General features: G+C 47.1%; 5 protein-coding genes across 5 annotated transcripts; all 5 read right to left on the reverse strand.

Annotated features, from left to right (window-relative positions):
- Positions 1-13,970: 13,970 nt before the first annotated feature.
- Positions 13,971-14,674, reverse strand: LOC114175292 (glycine-rich protein 23-like). Its single transcript, XM_028060070.1, has 2 exons — positions 14,530-14,674; positions 13,971-14,278 (listed from the first exon to the last, which is right to left on the reverse strand). Exons 1-2 carry the CDS (start codon positions 14,672-14,674, stop codon positions 13,971-13,973), a joined length of 453 nt encoding a protein of 150 aa, XP_027915871.1.
- A 296-nt stretch (positions 14,675-14,970) lies between these two features.
- Positions 14,971-15,798, reverse strand: LOC114175293 (ctenidin-1-like). Its single transcript, XM_028060072.1, has 3 exons — positions 15,668-15,798; positions 15,530-15,609; positions 14,971-15,278 (listed from the first exon to the last, which is right to left on the reverse strand). The coding sequence occupies exons 1-3, from the start codon at positions 15,796-15,798 to the stop codon at positions 14,971-14,973; spliced, it is 519 nt and encodes a 172-aa protein (XP_027915873.1).
- Positions 15,799-15,921: 123 nt separating this feature from the next.
- LOC114175294 (glycine-rich cell wall structural protein-like) lies at positions 15,922-18,114 on the reverse strand. The gene is made up of 5 exons (XM_028060073.1): positions 17,949-18,114; positions 17,665-17,839; positions 16,817-17,253; positions 16,333-16,632; positions 15,922-16,163 (listed from the first exon to the last, which is right to left on the reverse strand). Exons 1-5 carry the CDS (start codon positions 18,112-18,114, stop codon positions 15,922-15,924), a joined length of 1,320 nt encoding a protein of 439 aa, XP_027915874.1.
- A 429-nt stretch (positions 18,115-18,543) lies between these two features.
- On the reverse strand, positions 18,544-19,407 carry LOC114175295 (glycine-rich protein 5-like). The gene is made up of 3 exons (XM_028060074.1): positions 19,318-19,407; positions 18,917-19,262; positions 18,544-18,875 (listed from the first exon to the last, which is right to left on the reverse strand). The coding sequence occupies exons 1-3, from the start codon at positions 19,405-19,407 to the stop codon at positions 18,544-18,546; spliced, it is 768 nt and encodes a 255-aa protein (XP_027915875.1).
- A 2-nt stretch (positions 19,408-19,409) lies between these two features.
- Positions 19,410-19,872, reverse strand: LOC114175296 (ctenidin-1-like). The gene is made up of 2 exons (XM_028060075.1): positions 19,683-19,872; positions 19,410-19,531 (listed from the first exon to the last, which is right to left on the reverse strand). The coding sequence occupies exons 1-2, from the start codon at positions 19,870-19,872 to the stop codon at positions 19,410-19,412; spliced, it is 312 nt and encodes a 103-aa protein (XP_027915876.1).
- Between the last annotated feature and the right edge of the window lie 112 nt (positions 19,873-19,984).

Below are 19,984 nucleotides of genomic sequence, written 5' to 3' on the forward strand. Positions count from 1 at the left end.
TAACTTCAGCTGCATCAACAAACGTTAAAATATCCAAAAATAATTTATGCAGCTAAAAATCACTTTTTAAGACATTTTTATCACACAAGCTCAAACAACCTAATTATCAGAATTATCAATTAAATCACTCTTTAAGCACACAAATTCAATTAAATACCCAGAATTAAACATTAAATGAGGGCAAAAATACGCACTCATCAATGATGCTATGAAGTTTAGAATGGTTTCTATGATTTGGTAGCATCTTAGGTGGTGGATATTGAAGTAGAATTTTAGCTTGTGTGCTTATCCTTTTCCTCACCTATTGAGAGTTTTGGACCTATTCATTTGAGAGTGTGTGTGCTAACTCCATTGCTTGGTATAGTTTTCTTGCTGTTTTGTTTTTTGGTGCAGGTTTGGTGGCTGTTTTGGCCTTAAAACCAAGGCTATAGTTGCTGTTTTGAACTTCATTTTGGTGGCTTAAGGTGCTTACAAGTGCCTTACTTGGTGGTGGTCTTTGTTCAAATCAAAAGGAGGCTACAAGCCAAGCTCTTGGCTCTTGATTTTGTGCAAATTGGCAGCACTTTGGCAGCACATTTGGAGTTGCATTGTTTCTTATTTTTGGCTTTATTTCTTTGTACTTTGTATTTCTTTTGGGCACATCTTATTTGGTACCATTTTGAGGCCTCCTTGATTGTGAAATTGCATCTTTTGAGCATCAAAATTTGAGATATTAAGTGGCTTGAGGTTGCTTCATTTTGAGTACCAAATTAGTGAACCAAAAATGCTTTCAAATTCTCATTTGTATCAATGGCCTACTTAGGTGTCTTCAGGAACCAAAGGTGTTCAATCCCATCTCCTAAATAGAACCTTTTTCATATTATAGTGCAACATTTTAGTAAGTGAGTGTGTTGAAAGTTCTAAGTGCTTTTTCACCTTGCTTTTAGGCCGCATAGTTAGACGCTTAGTGGTTTAAATTTGTGAGACCAAATTTGAGTCTTGTTTGTGTTTGTTTGTGCTTAGTGTCTCAAGTGATTCTATTTACTTAGCCTTAAACAATTGTGTGATCTTTGAAACCTTTTGCAAGTACATCTTGGCAAGGATTGGCCTTGGTACTTAAGAAGTCTTTTAGACTCACCTCGCCTAACCTGGAGGTCTACTTGTGCTTGGTTTCTTCTTTCACCATTTTGTTAAAGTTCTAAGTTCTTTTAATCACCATGAGCACTAGAAGGGCTACTCGTGCTAGTACCCAACATCAACAACATGATGAAAACAACCTCCACACAAGTGGTGATGAGGAGGTTGAGGTTGATCCTAGAGTCCTAAATAATCTCTCTCAAGAGGTTAGGGACCTTAAAATTCAAATGGCTTCCATGCAAGCCAATCTTCAATTAATTGCCAATCAACTTACCCCTCCCAACCATAATACCCGTGCCTCTCCTAGGCCTTCTCGTGCCCCTTCAAGGCATGAGTATGATTTTGAAGAGGAGGAAGATGAGCGCATTAACCTTAGACAATCGCCTCGTGTAAGAAGGCAAAGGCGCATACCTCCTCACCCAAAGGAAGTCAAAATTGATTTGCCTCATTTCTATGGAAAGGATAATGTTGAGGTTTTTCTTGATTGGGTTGCCAAAGTAGAACAATTGTTTGAGATTCATGTTGTGGAGGAAGAGAGGCGTGTGTCTTTAGCTACTCTTAGCTTTCAAGGGCATGCTCTTAATTGGTGGACTTCCTTAGTCCTCCAAAGAAGGAGAAAAGGGCTACATGATATTGAGTATTGGAATGATCTTAAGGAAGCCCTTCATGCCCGCCATGTTCCCTCCTACTACAAAAGGGAGCTCTTGGACAAGCTCCAAAGGCTCCAACAAAGATCTATGTCTATAGAAGCGTATAGACAAAAGATGGAGCTCTACATCATGAAAGCTGAAATTGAAGAAGAAGAGGAACTTACCATTGCTAGGTTCTTAAGTGGACTCAATTACAACATAAGAGATAAAGTTGAGTTGCTCCCCTACCGCAATTTTAATGATCTTATTCAAATGAGCATCAAGGTGGAGCAACAACTTTTGAGACGTCCTTCTCGCAAGGATTCTCCCTCTTTTTCTAAAAGTGATTTTCAAAAGAAAGATTTTTCAAAAGAAAAAGAGTCCACTCATAAGAGCCTTACAAAGGTAAGTGACAAGGGTGAATCCTCCACCAACAAAAGAGGTAGTGACATTAAATGTTTCAAGTGTCTAGGTAGAGGTCATGTGGCCGCTCAATGCCCTACCAAACGCACCATTGTGCTTATGGGCGAAGACCTCTACACTAGCCAAGATGAGTCATCTTCAAGTGACTCCGCCACTTCTCATTCTAGTGATTCTCAAGAACATTCATATCCAAATGAAGGGAAACTTTTGATGATTAAGAGGCTTCTCAATAACCAACCTAGCATTCCTCTCAATGATCAAAGAGAAAATATTTTCCACACAAGATGTGAGGTTTTGAAAAACACTTGTTCTTTGATCATTGATAGTGAGTCTTGTTGCAATTGTTGTAGCGCAAGATTGGTTGAGAAGTTGAATTTGAATTTGTTACCCCATCCCAAACCTTACAAACTTCATTGGCTTAATGAAGATGGGGATCTCAAAGTTGAACATCAAGTAAAAGTCAAGTTCTCCATTGGGAAATTTAAAGATAAAGTTTTATGAGATGTAATCCCAATGGAAGCTTGCCATATTCTCTTGGGGAGGCCTTGGCAATTTGATCATAAAACCTTACACAATGGCCACACCAATGAGATCACCCTCCAACATCATTCAAAAACTTTTGTGTTGCATCCCCTTACTCCTAGCCAAGTTGCTAGTGATCAAGTTCAAATGCGAGCTAGGAGAGAGGAAGAGAGTTCCAAGAACTCTAGTGCTTCTAAAGATTCTAAGGACAAGACAAAGGTAGAGGAAGTTTCTTCTTCTAAGGATGTTGCTCATGAAGTTCTTTTAACTCATAAAACTCTTTTGCACACTCTTCATAATGAGCAAACTCCCTTCCTCTTACTTTGTCAAGCAATCCTTACTTGTCTTGAACATCCTTCTCTTAAGGATCTACCTCCTTCCATTCGTGCTCTCCTTCATGAATTTCAAGATATTTTTCCAAAGGATGGCCCTCATGGTCTCCCACCTTTTAGAGGGATTGAGCACCAAATTGATTTTGTCCCAGGGGCAAGTCTTCCTAATAGACCTGCCTATAGGACAAACCCAATTGAGACCAAGGAGATAGAAACTCAAGTGAATGAGTTGCTAGACAAGGGATGGGTTCAAAAAAGTTTAAGTCCTTGTGTTGTGCCTGTGTTGTTGGTGCCCAAGAAAGATGGAAAGTGGCGTATGTGCTCTAATTGTAGGGCTATCAACAACATCACCATAAAATATAAGCACCCAATCCCAAGACTAGATGATATGTTGGGTGAATTACATGGAGCACAAATATTTTCAAAAATAGACCTCAAAAGTGGTTATCACCAAATTCGTATTCAAAAAGGTGATGAGTGGAAAACTGCTTTCAAAACAAAATTTGGTCTATATGAATGGTTAGTCATGCCCTTTGGTCTAACCAATGCTCCTAGTACATTCATGCACCTAATGAATCATGTCTTGCGAGATTGTATAGGCAAGTTTGTTGTTGTCTATTTTGATGACATCTTGGTGTATAGTACAAGCTCTAAGCTTCATGTGGGTCATCTTAGAGTTGTGTTATCTCTTCTCCGAGACCACCAACTCTATGCTAAGATTGACAAGTGCACTTTCTGTGTAGAATGTCATCTTTTTGGGATTTGTGGTCAATAAGAGTGGGGTGCATGTTGACCCTGCAAAAATCAAGGCCATCCAAGAATGGCCTGTGCCAAAGAATGTTGGGGACATTAGAAGTTTTCATGGACTAGCAAGTTTTTATAGAAGATTTGTCCCCAACTTCTCCACCATTGCTTCAACCCTCAATGAACTTGTTAAGAAAAACATATCTTTTGAATGGGGTGAAAGACAACAAAAGGCTTTTGATGATATCAAGACTAGGCTCACCCAAGCTCCCATTCTTGCTCTTCCAAACTTTGAGAAAACTTTTGAGCTAGAATGTGATGCTTCTGGGGTGGGAATAGGTGCGATTTTGTTACAAGAAGGCCATCCACTTGCCTATTTTAGAGAAAAACTAAATGGTCCTTCTCGTAACTATCCCACCTATGACAAAGAGCTATATGCTCTTGTGCGAGCTGTTCACACTTGGGAACATTATCTTGTGACAAAAGAGTTTATTATCCATAGTGATCATGAAACTCTCAAGTATTTGAAGAGCCAACACAAATTGAATAAAAGGCATGCAAAGTGGGTTGAGTACTTGGAACAATTCCCTTATGTTATCAAGTACAAAGGGAAAGCTAATGTGGTGGCTGATGCACTATCAAGGAGATATACTCTCTTAGCCAAGCTTGGGTCCCAAATTCTTGGATTTGACAACATATGTGAATTGTATATTCATGATCCCTTCTTTGCTACCATCTATCATGATTGTCTCACTAAGTCCCAAGGCGGCTTTTATCTCTCAAATGGATATCTTTTCAAAGAAGGCCGCCTATGTATTCCTCTAGGTTCCCATAGAAAACTTTTGATCAAAGAAATGCATGAGGGGGGACTTATGGGTCACTTTGGGGTCGCAAAAACTTTGGCCATGCTTAAAGAGAAATTCTTTTGGTCCCATATGAAAAGGGAAATACAAAACTATTGCGCTAGTTGTTTGAATTGTTTGCATGCTAAGTCTAGCGCAATGCCTGCAGGGATGTATACTCCTTTACATGTTGCTTCCACCCCTTGAGAGGATATAAGTATGGATTTTGTCCTAGGGCTTCCAAGGACTTCTAGGGGTGTTGACTCTATATTTGTGGTAGTGGATCGTTTTTCTAAAATGGCACATTTTATACCATGCCACAAAGTAGATGATGCTAGCAACATAGCAAGATTGTTCTTTAGATAAGTGGTTCGCCTCCATGGTTTACCCTAAACAATTGTGTCTGATAGGGATGCTAAATTCCTAAGCCATTTTTGGAGGACCTTGTGGTCTAGGCTAGGAACAAAACTTTCTTTCTCTACCTCTTGTCACCCACAAACTGATGGGCAAACCAAGGTAGTCAATAGATCCCTTTCCACATTGCTTAGGGTTTGGCTTAAGGGGAATCATAAATCTTGGGATGAGTATCTTCCCCACAGTGAATTTGCTTACAATAGAGTGGTCCATAGCACCACCAAACTCCACCAGTGCAGAAAAGTGTTTTTGTCGCGGTTATTTTGGTCATTTGGCCTCGATTTAAGACCCGAGGCATATCTAGCCGAGGTAAAAAGGTCCACCTTTCTGCCTCGGTTCTCACCCGAGGCATATCTCATCATTACTGCCTCGGTTTTGATACCAACCGAGGCATAAAATACGTTAAAATTTTAAAAAAATAATTTCGAAATGGCTGAAACTTGCAAGAACACAAGCAAGCAAAAATGCAACTCCGCCAGTTCGCAAAACCTCAACACCTTGCGCGTCCAAAATCTCGTGCCAACAACCATTACATCAACCATTATGTGAAGTTCACCTACACCAAAACGTGAGGAAACACAGCAAGACGAACCCCAACCCTACAGGAAAAACACCCAAGAAAATGGATTCAAATCGCAAAATGAAAACGCAAAACATACCCCAATGTGCGGACGAAGGTAAGCTGCTATTCTCGTCGGAGGAGGCGCAACGCCGACAGCAAGTGGAGAAGTCGGGCATGGCGGCGGATCTGCGATGGTTGGTCGCGGGACTGAACAGTGAAGATGCATCTGCAGTGGTGGCGGAACGGCGTGGAGGCACAAATTTTTTAAAACCTAACTAGGCTTACTGCCTCGGTTGGTTCGAAACCGAGGCATATACTCACGCAAAAAAAAAACAGCCACGTGGAAAAATTATGGCACTGATAGGCCTCGGGTGAAACAACCCGCTGTAGTAAACCATTATATGCCTCGGTTCAGTGGGACCCGAGGCATAAAATTGCCCAATTATTTTCGAATTTTAAAAAAAGCGGGAAAGTGTGAGTTTCTGCCAACGTTACTGCCTCAGTTAAATTTATAACCGAGGTATAAACATTCATAGGCCTCGGTTGTTTGGTTAACGAGGCATAAAAGTTGTTCGAAATCACAAAAATGCCACCGCGTCCTTATCTACCTCGTTTATGCAAGAACCGAGGCATATAGGGCGCTGTCTAAACATGAAACTGCACTAGTGCTCTCACCCTTTGAGGTAGTTTATGGTTTTAACCCTCTCACACCATTGGACTTATTACCTCTTCCAACTTCTTTCGATTTTGTTCATAAAGATGGGGTTTCTAAGTCCAAGTTCATAAAAGATTTTCATGAGAAGGTTAAACACCAAATTCAAGCCCATGTTGAAAAGATTGCTCATTCTAAAAACAAGGGCAAGAGAGTTCGGTCTTTTAATGAAGGAGATTTAGTTTGGTTGCACTTAAGGAAGGAAAGATTTCCTAATATAAGAACATCCAAACTTAGTCCCCGAGGTGATGGTCCATTCCAAATCATCAAGAAGATCAATAATAATGCTTATCAATTGGATCTTCCACCGGAATATGGTGTGCATCCTACTTTCAACATTACTGATTTGGTTCCTTTTGTAGGTATTTTTGATGAAGAGGGTGACCACCAAGATTTGAGGGCAAATCCTCTTCAAGGGTGAGGGGATGATGTGACCCCAACAAGCCCAAGCTCAAGTGCATCAACAAGCTCAAGCCCACATCAAGGCCCAATCACTAGAAGCATGATGAGAAAGATTCACATGGGTCTCTCACAAGATGATCAAGTCAATCATGGGCTTTTTACATTATTCACATGGGCTAAAGAAATCTCTAAAATATGAGATGATGCATGAAGGAAGTAGTATAAATTTAAATTAGGCCATTGTTTAGGCCTTGTTTTTCTAGAATAATAAATCAAACAATGTGTAGTTGAATTGATAAAATTGGGCTTGACTAAGCCCAATAGGAGATTTGGCCATGAGCTACCAAAGGTTAAAGGTAGACTAAGTGGAAGTCAGCATTCCTTCCTACACCTCATGGATCATGCATCCCATGGAGCCAAGTCCACACTGCACGCATGTGCCTCTTTCATCCAAGGGCTAAGAGAGTGTCTTTTTTTCCAAGTCTTCATCCAAAGGCTAGGAAGATGCCTCCTTCTCCAAGCCACCATCCAAGGGTGATGATTAAAGCTTCTTCTCCAAGCTTAATCTAAGGGCCAAGAATTAGTCTAGCTTTTAGGCTCACATATAAAAGCCAAAAGTAGACAATTTGTACATTTTAACTCTTGAAATTTCTAATAGAATGTTTGTGTTGAGATCACTCCACTCTTTTATTATTTTAAGAGCATACATGGCTAACCTTTTCCTTCATCTCCTCTAGCCACCTTCCATACCATAGTTCCACTTCTACTCTTCATCTTCACCAAAGACCTCCATTGCTTAGAGCTCTTCTTGCTCTTATCTTCATTTCCGCTGCATTTCATCTTCTTTTTGGTGTCTTCCATGGATCTCCTTCCTCTCCTACACCAAGGACGTCCATCAACCAGAACCAGAACCACGACCACCACCAACCCCACGACCAAAACCACCACCACACCCACGACCATAATCACCACCATGACCAACACCACCACCTTAACCACAGGCACCACCACCACAACCATGGGAACAACCACCACAAGCACAACCACGACCACCACTACCAACCCCACCACGGCCACCGCCACCACCACCACCATCATCATCACCACCACCACCACCACCACTAACACCACCAACACCACCATCATTCCCACACCACCACTACCACTACCATCACCACCACCACCATGGGCGCCACCACCATTACCTCCACCACGGCCACCATACCTCCACCACCACCACAACCACCACCACCACCACCACCACCACACCACGACCATTATCATCACCACTACGACCAGATTCACAATCACCACCACTACCACCACGTTCACAATCACCACGACCACTACGATTACAATCACCAACACAACCTCCACCACCACTAGCAATATACCACTGCAAAAACTACTACCACAACAACCACCATCACCACCAACTCCACCACCACCACTACCACCACCACCACGGCCACCACCACCACGAAAACTAACACCACCACCACCACGGCCACCACCACCACGAAAACTAACACCACCACCAGAGCCACCACCACGACCATCATCACCACCACCAACACCACAACCACCACCACCACAACCATCACTGCCACCACGAGAACCACTACCGCTACCACCACCACCACCACACCCATCACCAACACCACCACCATGACCACCAGCACCCCACGACCATGACCAGCACCACGACTACCCCCACCAAGGCCACCATCCGGGCCACCACCACACCCACGACCAACACCACAACCACACCCACCACCAACATCTCCACGACCGCCACGACCACGATCACTACCACCACCACTATTGCCACAACAACCATTACCACAACCACGACCACCACGGCCACCGCAACCTCCATCACCACATCAACCACTACCACCACCAACCTCACCAACACTACCACGACAATCACCACCACTAAAACCATGACCACCACGACGACCACCACCACCACCACAATAACAACCACTACCACCACCACCACAGCCACCACGACCAACACGCAACCACCACCTCCACCATGACCACCACCATCCCCACCACCAACACCACCACCACCTACAACAGCACCGTATGACCATGACCACCACCACAGCCATCACCATCACCACCATCACCATTACAAGCACGACCACCACCACCACTACTACCACCACTACCACCACCACCACCATCACCACCACCACCACCGCAACCGTCACCACTACCACCACCACCACCACTATCTACACCACATCACCAAATTCACAATCACCACCACCACTATGATCAGAATGACCAACAAAACCTCCATCACTACCACCACCAATATACCACTACAAGAATCACCACCACAACAACCACCATCACCACTACCACGATAACCACCACCACAATCACAACCACCACCACCACAACCACTACCACCCCTACGAACACTACCATTATCCAAACCAAAACCAGGACCACCACCACCACTGCCACCGCCACCACCACCATCACGACTACCACCACTAGTACAACTACGACCATCACCACCACCACCACCACCACAACCACGACGACTACCACCACCACCAAGGCCACCACTACCACCATGGACACCGCTAACCCCACCACCACACCTACCGCCACCACCACCACCACTATCACCACTACCAGCATGGCCACCACCACCACCACCACCAACATCACCACCATCATTACCACCACGACAACCACTATTACTACAACAACCACAAGCACTACCACCACAACCACAACCACCACAACCACGACCACCACCTTAAACCCTAAACCCTACACCCTAAACGCTAAACCCTACACCCCAAACCTTAAACCTTAAACCCTAAACACTAAACCCTAACCCTAAACCCTAAACACTAAATCATAAACCCTAAACCAGAAACCCTAAACCATACACCATAAACTCTAAATCTTGAACCTTGAACCATGAACCGACCTGAAGCCAGCTCAACAATCATCACCACCGCTACCACACCACGACCGTTATCATCACCACTACCACCAAATTCACAATCACTACCACCACCACACCGATAATGATGTGACCCCAATAAGGCTTTTAGCATTGGGCCAACGTCGAGGCCCATTCCTTTTAATTTCTTTTAAATTTATTTTATTTTTAATTAAATAAATGTTGTTTTAATTGTGATTGTTGTGTTAATTGCAGCTGAAGTGTTGACATTGGGCTTGCAACCCAACTCTCCTTTGCACCAAATATCACTCCTTTGTCCATGTGCAGCCCCAAGCCCAATTCTTCCATATTTCACTCCACGCTAGCAGCCAACATTTTGCTTCAGCGGCTTCAACGTCAATTGGGCCTACACGTGGCAACCCAACCACCACGACCACCACCACCACTTCCAGTACCACCACCAAAACCACAACCACCACGACGACCACCACCACCAATGCCACCATCACCACCCCCACCATGGCCATTGCCAACCCCACGAGCACCACCCACGAACACACCCACAACCACCCCACTACCACCATGGCCACCACCACCACCACCACTACCACCACCACCATAATAAAAATAAAGGGGATTAAGATAAACAAAGATAGAAATAAAATTTAAAAGATAAAAAAAAATAAAAACAATAGTAAAGAAAATAGATTGATTCCATTGCCTTTTTAAAATAGATTCATCATCGGTTATCTAAAGATTATTGCTCAATTAATTATTGTTATATATTTACAAATTAATCAATGTAAAGTCTCAATTAATTTGTTGGCATTCTCACTTTTAACCAAAGTACAGTGTCAATTAAAAGTGAAAACTTTTAGATTATCCACAATAAATTCAACCAAAGTACAGTCTCAATCAAATTTACTATGCCTAATCATGTCTATTCTTCTATCTCCTCACCAAATAAAAAGCTTAATTAATCAAAGTAAAGTCTCAATTAATTTTTGTTAGAGTAAATACCTTTAATCAAGGTAAAGTCTCAATTATTGGTAAAAACCCATTTAATCACATGAAAGTTTCTAAATAAAATCAAAGTAAAGTCTCAATTAGATTTAAAAACCCTTGAACTCATATGATCAACATGCATATAGATTTAAAATCATTACTTTCTACGTGATTTAAAGATAAAAGACATAGATGAATTAAAACCTCAATATTAATAAAAAGAACAAAGAAATTAATTGATCTAAACTCAGAATCCAATTAAGAAATTACAATGGAATCAACCCAAGATGTTTAGAACTCCATGAAGGCAAAATAAAGAGAGAAGAATAGAGAGAAGAAAAGAGAGAAGAAAAGAGAGAGAAAGAAATTAGGTCCCCCTAAGGGTTCCTCAATTCCGATGTGCCGAGCTTGTTCCTTTCTGCTTCCCCCATTGGTCTCTTTATATAGAACTTCGACTGGATTTGGGCTTTATCTGTTTTGTTGCTGAAATATTTTATCTTTATTTAATTAATTAGCAACTTAATTTCTGTCCAATTTTCAAATTTGCCCCTCTTATTTAAACATTTTTACAGTATTGACCAGAATTTGACAATAGTTGACCTGAGTTGACTACTGCTTTAACCAGTTGACCAGTTAACCCGTTTGACTGTGCAATAGCAGATTGACACGTGGCAGAGTGCACTTTCTCTCTCCAAACTAGGGTTTCTGCCATGGAGGAATAAGTGAGGCTGGGCATTTGGTCTCTTTGACGGCTGCCATGACTGCACTTTCGTTTTCTTCTCCAGCGAAGTGAGTGAACGCTACAATGATGGTTGGGGCGAAGATGTTCAAGCGTAGTACAAATCTGGTGGACGTGTTGCTGTAGTATTCCGACGACTTGGCTGCTCGAACAGTTGCAGAAACGCTGCTAGTCACGGTGGCTATGAAGCTGGTGCAAGGATGGTTCAGTTTTTCGGCGAAGTTGGAGGTGATGGTGGATGCGATGGTCTGGTCAGGTTGTGCGTTTTGGTTGCAGGTCTGCGGTGGCAATGGTGCAGGTTTTCGACGAGCGAAGCAGATGCGTGAACACTACTGTTGCTGGTTGACGCGAGGTGATCTACGACATCACTACAGATGCGTGGTGATGGTTGCGCGCTCGTTGTCAAGCTTGGTGTGATGGTTTCCGCTGCTGTTGGTGTAGGTCTATTCCAGCGTCAATGGTACGCGTTTCTAATGGTTGAGAATGAAGATGCACGAGATGGAAGATCATTCCATGGTGATTGTTCGAACAGTTGGTGCGAATCTGGATCTGCTATGGTTCAGAAACTTGATGCTCGACTTCTCTCTTCTCCGGCAACATGGTGAACGGCGACTGTTGCCGGCATGGTGAAGGCTAGGGTTTGGGGAGAAATTAGGGTTTGTCATGGGAAAGATGAAGATGATGAGATGGCACCATTTGGTTGGCTGAATTTTTAGTGCTTGGATGCCGCCACATGTCATTCTCTTATTGGTTAGTTTAATAAGTGGAGGATTATGACACATGTCATCATGGTTTATAAGTGGAAAGAGGGGTGAAAATAGACAAAAGCAAGGGTGTAGAAGTAGATTTTATGTAGCCCATTTTGGAAGAGGGGAGTGTATAAGTAAAAACTGGGGTGCAGAAGTGATTTATCCAGAACTTGTTGATTTTAGCCTTATTTCTAGGTGTTTTGTAATTTCAATCAATTAATTTTTCCACCTTTAAATAAGCTTAATCTTAACTTCAGCTGCATCAACAAACGTTACAATATCCAAAAATAATTTACGCAGCTAAAAATCACTTTTTAAGACATTTTTATCACACAAGTTCAAATAACCTAATTATCAGAATTATCAATTAAATCACTTTTTAAGCACATAAATTCAATTAAATACCCAGAATTAAACACCGAATGAGAGCAAAAATATGCACTCATCACCCCACCCCCGCCTACACCACCACCACAAAAATAACGGCCACCATTACCATTGCCACCACCACCCCCACCCCCACCAACACCATGACCACCACTACCACCACCACCACCATTGCCACAACCAGCATTACCACCACCACCACCACAACCACCACCATAACCAACCCCACAGCCACAACCACCACCACAATCACCACCATCACCACCACCACCACCACCGTCACCATCACCACCACCATCACCACTACCACCACGGCCACCACCACCACGACCACCACCATAACCACAGCCAGCCCCACCACCAACACCACCACAATAAACACCACCACCACCACCAACACCCTACGACCATGACCACAACCACTACAACCACCACCACCACCACACCCATCACCATCACCACCAATATCACCACTACCACCACCATTATCATCACCACCATCACCAAATTCACAATCACCACCACCACTACGATCATAATAACAAACACAACCTCCACCAGCACCACCAATATACCAGTACAAGAATCACCAACACAACAACCACCATCACCACTACCACGGCAACCATAACCACCACCACCACCAACACCACAACCACCACCACTACCACCACTACAACCACCACTACCCCCCACCAACACCAACACCATGACCACCAAAACCACTGCCACCACTACCATAACCATCACGACTACCACCACCAATACAACCACGACCACCACTACCACCACCACAACCACAACCACGACAACCACCATCACCACCAAGGCCACCACCACCACCTCCACCATGGCCACCGCCAACCCCACCAGTACAACCATGCCGAACATCACCACCACCACCACCATAACCACTATCACGACAACCACTACCACCACCAAGGCCACCACCCCTACCATGGCCACCGCCAACCACACTAGCATCACCCACCACCACACCCACCAACATCACCACCACCACTACTACCAGCATGGCCACAACCACCACTACCACCACCACCACCACCATCACCACCCCCACCACTACCACCACGGCAACCACTACTACTATAACCACCACAACCACTACCACCACAACCACAACCACAACCACGACCACCATGACCACCACCACCACCACCACCACCACCGCTACCCTAAACCTTAAACCCTACACCCTAAACCCTGCATCCTAAACCCTAAACCCTAAACCCTAAAGCCTAAACATTAAACCCTAAACTCAAACCTAAATCCATAAACCCCAAACACTAAACACTAAATCATAAACCCTAAACCAAAAACCCTAAACCAAACACCCTAAACTCTAATACCTAAATCCTGAACCTTGAACCATGAACCGACATGAACCCAGCTGAACAACCATTACCACCGCTACCACACCACGACCACTATCATCACCACCACCACCAATTCCCAATCACCACCACCACCACACTGATCACAATCACCACTACCACCACCAAAATAATGACCACCACCACCCTGCCACCCGCACCCCCACCCCTACCAACACAATTAACACCACCACCACCACCACCAAAACCACAACCACCACCACTATTGCCACCACCTGCACCACTGCCACCACCATTACCACCACCACCACCATAACCACGACCACCATGGCCACTACCACCACGGTAACCACCCCCAACCCCGTGACGACCACCACGTCCACAATCACCACCAACACCACAACCACCTTGACCACCACCACAAATCCATGACTACCCCCACCTTTACCACCACCACTAGCCCCACCACGTCCATCACTACCACCACCAACACCACCATCACCCCCACCACCACGGACACCACCACCACCACCACGAAAACCACCACCAAAGCAACCACCACCACCAAAGCCACCACCATCACCACCACCAAGGCCACAACCACAACCACCACCAACACTACCACTACACCCACCACCACCACCACGACAACCAGTACCACCACGACCACCATCACCACCAACACCACTACCAACACATCCACCAACACCACCTTTCCCACGACCACAACCACCACCACTGCCATAGACACCTCCACCATCAGCATCACCAGCACCATCACCACCACAACAATCACTGCACATCCACCACGCCTATCACCACCACCACCACCACCGCTACCCTAAACCCTAAACCCTACACCCTAAACCCTGCACCCTAAACCCTAAACCCTAAACCCTAAAGCCTAAACATTAAACCCTAAACTCAAACCTAAATCCATAAACCCCAAACACTAAACACTAAATCATAAACCCTAAACCAAAAACCCTAAACCAAACACCCTAAACTCTAATACCTAAATCCTGAACCTTGAACCATGAACCGACATGAACCCAGCTGAACAACCATCACCACCGCTACCACACCACGACCACTATCATCACCACCACCACCAATTCCCAATCACCACCACCACCACACTGATCACAATCACCACTACCACCACCAAAATAATGACCACCACCACCCTGCCACCCGCACCCCCACCCCTACCAACACAATTAACACCACCACCACCACCACCAAAACCACAACCACCACCACTATTGCCACCACCTGCACCACTGCCACCACCATTACCACCACCACCACCATAACCACGACCACCATGGCCACTACCACCACGGTAACCACCCCCAACCCCGTGACGACCACCACGTCCACAATCACCACCAACACCACAACCACCTTGACCACCACCACAAATCCATGACTACCCCCACCTTTACCACCACCACTAGCCCCACCACGTCCATCACTACCACCACCAACACCACCATCACCCCCACCACCACGGACACCACCACCACCACCACGAAAACCACCACCAAAGCAACCACCACCACCAAAGCCACCACCATCACCACCACCAAGGCCACAACCACAACCACCACCAACACTACCACTACACCCACCACCACCACCACGACAACCAGTACCACCACGACCACCATCACCACCAACACCACTACCAACACATCCACCAACACCACCTTTCCCACGACCATAACCACCACCACTGCCACAGACACCTCCACCATCAGCATCACCAGCACCATCACCACCACAACAATCACTGCACATCCACCACGCCTACCACCACCAGCACCAACACCACCACGACAACCAAGGCGAGCACCCCCACAACCATATCAACAACCACCACCACCACCACCACAACCACCCCCACCATGGCCACCAACACCATGACCACCATCACCATCACCACCACCACCATGGCTACCAACCACCTCCACCACCACCACCCCCACCAACACCATCAAAATCATGACCACGACCACCATTGCCACCATCACCACCAGTACGACCACTACCATGACCACCACAACCACCACAGACCACTACAAGAATCACCACCATAAAAACCACCCTCACCACTACCACGACAACCACCACCACCACCGCAACCATGACGACCACCGCCACTACCACCCATACCACCACCACCACCATCACGACTACCACCATCAGTACAACCAAGGCCACCACCACCTCCACAACCATAACCACAACGACCGCCACCACCACCAAGTGACCCACCCCGACCATGGCCTTCGCCAACCCCACAACCACCACCCACAACCACACCCACCACCACCACCACGTCCACCACCACCACCACCAAAACCACCATCACCACCACCCCAACCACGGCCACCACCACGAAAACCAGCACCAGCACCACCACAACCACCACCATCACCACCACCAAGGCCATCACCACAACCACCACCAACACTACCACTACACCCACCATCAATACGACCACCACCACCACCATCGCGGCAACCACTACCACAACCACCACCACCACCGTTACTAACAACACCACTACCAGCACGCCCACCACCATCACCCTCACCACGACCACAACCACCATCACCACCACAACAACCTCCCCACATCACCACCACAATCACCGCCACATCCACCACCCCTACAACCACCAGCACCACCACCAGCTCCACCACCACCACGGTAACCATGGCCACCACCCCCACAACCATAACCATAACCAAGACTACCACGACCACGTCCACCACCACCACGACCACCATCACCATCACCACAACCATGACCACCACCATCACTGCCACCACCACCACCAAGACCTCCACCACACCCACCACCACCACCTCCAACACCACCACCACAACCACCACAACCACAACCACCACAACCAACAGCTCCACCACCACCACAACCCCCCCCACAAACACCACCACCACAAAAACCACGACCATGACCACCATCGTCACCACCATGACCACCACCACCAGTACCACCACTATCACCACAATCAGAACCATCACCATCATAACCAACCTCACCAACACCATCACCACCACCACCAGCACCACCACATCCACCACCCCTATCACCACCACCACCACCATCAACACCACCATAACAACCACCCCCACCATGGCCATTACGACCGCCACCACCATAACTATGGCCACAAACACCACCACCACTACTACGACGACCACCACCACGATGGCCACACCCACCATCAGCACCACCATGGCCAACACAAAGGCCAACACCATGACCACCACAACTACAACCACCACGCAAACCACAACCACCTCCACAATCACGGCCACCACCACGTCCAAAAGCACCACCAAAACCACCACTACATCGGCCACCACAACCACTCCACGGCCACCCCCAGCATTAGCCCAACCACCAACACCAACACCACCACCACCACCATCACCACCACCACAATGTCTACTAACACCTTGGCCACCGCCACGTCTACAATAAGCACTACCTCGACCACCACCACCATCACCACTACCACCACGGCCACCACCACCACCACGACCACCACCATAACCACAGCCAGCCCCACCACCAACACCACCACCATAAACACCACCACCACCACCAACACCCTACGACCATGACCACAACCACTACAACCACCACCACCACCACACCCATCACCATCACCACCAATATCACCACTACCACCACCATCATCATCACCACCATCACCAAATTCACAATCACCACCACCACTACGATCATAATAACAAACACAACCTCCACCAGCACCACCAATATACCAGTACAAGAATCACCAACACAACAACCACCATCACCACTACCACGGCAACCACAACCACCACCACCACCAACACCACAACCACCACTACAACCACCACTACCCCCCACCAACACCAAGACCATGACCACCAAAACCACTGCCACCACTACCATAACCATCACGACTACCACCACCAATACAACCACGACCACCACTACCACCACCACAACAACAACCACAACAACCACCACCACCACCAAGGCCACCACCACCACCTCCACCATGGCCACCGCCAACCCCACCAGTACAACCATGCCGAACATGACCACCACCACCACCATAACCACTAGCACGACAACCACTACCACCACCAAGGCCACCACCCCCACCATGGCCACCGCCAACCACACTAGCATCACCCACCACCACACCCACCAACATCACCACCACCACCACTACCAGCATGGCCACAACCACCACTACCACCACCACCACCACCATCACCACCCCCACCACTACCACCACGGCAACCACTACTACTACAACCACCACAACCACTACCACCACAACCACAACCACAACCACCACCACCATGACCACCACCACCACCACCACCACCACCACCACCGCTACCCTAAACCCCAAACCCTACACCCTAAACCCTAAACCCTACACCCCAAACCCTAAACCCTAAAGCCTAAACATTAAACCCTAAACTCAAACCTAAATCCATAAACCCCAAACACTAAACACTAAATCATAAACCCTAAACCAAAAACCCTAAACCAAACACCCTAAACCCTAATACCTAAAATCCTGAACCTTGAACCATGAACCGACATGAACCCAGCTGAACAACCATCACCACCGCTACCACACCACGACCACTATCATCACCACCACCACCAATTCCCAATCACCACCACCACCACACTGATCACAATCATCACCACCACCACCAAAATAATGACCACCACCACCCCTGCCACCCGCACTCCCACCCCTACCAACACAATCAACACCACCACCACCACCACCAAAACCACAACCACCACCACTATTACCACCACCTGCACCACTGCCACCACCATTACCACCACTACCACCATAACCACGACCACCATGGCCACTACCACCATGGTAACCACCCCCAACCCCGTGACGACCACCACGTCCACAATCACCACCAACACCACAACCACCTTGACCACCACCACAAATCCATGACTACCCCCACCTTTACCACCACCACTAGCCCCACCACGTCCATCACTACCACCACCAACACCACCATCACCCCCACCACCACGGACACCACCACCACCACAACGAAAACCACCACCAAAGCCACCACCATCACCACCACCAAGGCCATAACCACAACCACCACCAACACTACCACTACACCCACCACCACCACCACGGCAACCAGTACCACCACGACCACCATCACCACCAACACCACTACCACCACATCCACCAACACCATCTTTCCCACGACCACAACCACCACCACTGCCACAGGCACCTCCACCATCAGCATCACCAGCACCATCACCACCACAACCATCATTGCACTTCCACCACGCCTACCACCACCAGCACCAACACCACCACGACAACCAAGGCGCCCAACCCCACAACCATATCAACAACCACCACCACCACCACCAAAACCACCCCCACCATGGCCACCAACACGATGACCACCATCACCATCACCACCACAACCATGGCTACCACCCACCTCCACCACCACCACCCCCACCAACACCATCAAAACCATGACCACGACCACCGTTGCCACCATCACCACCAGTACGACCACTACCATGACCACCACAACCACCACAGACCACTACAAGAATCACCACCATAAAAACCACCCTCACCACTACCACGACAACCACCACCACCACCGCAACCATAACGACCACCGCCACTACCACCCATACCACCACCACCACCAACAACAAACCCACGACCACCACCACCACTAGCACAACAACCACCACCATCACGACTACCACGGTCAGTACAACCAAGGCCACCACCACCTCCACAACCATAACCACAACGACCGCCACCAACACCAAGTGACCCACCCTGACCATGGCCTTCGCCAACCCCACCACCACCACCCACAACCACACCCACCACCACCACCACGTCCACCACCACCACCACCAAAACCACCATCATAAGGTTCTCCAAAAATGGCTTAGGAACTTGGAGTCCCTATCACTTACAATAGACCTAGGTAGGCCATGTAGTCTTACCACTTCCTTGAAGAAAAGATTTGCAATATAAG

This window comes from Vigna unguiculata, chromosome 3 (genome assembly GCF_004118075.2).
Source record: "Vigna unguiculata cultivar IT97K-499-35 chromosome 3, ASM411807v1, whole genome shotgun sequence".
NCBI classification, from domain to species: Eukaryota; Viridiplantae; Streptophyta; class Magnoliopsida; order Fabales; family Fabaceae; genus Vigna; species Vigna unguiculata.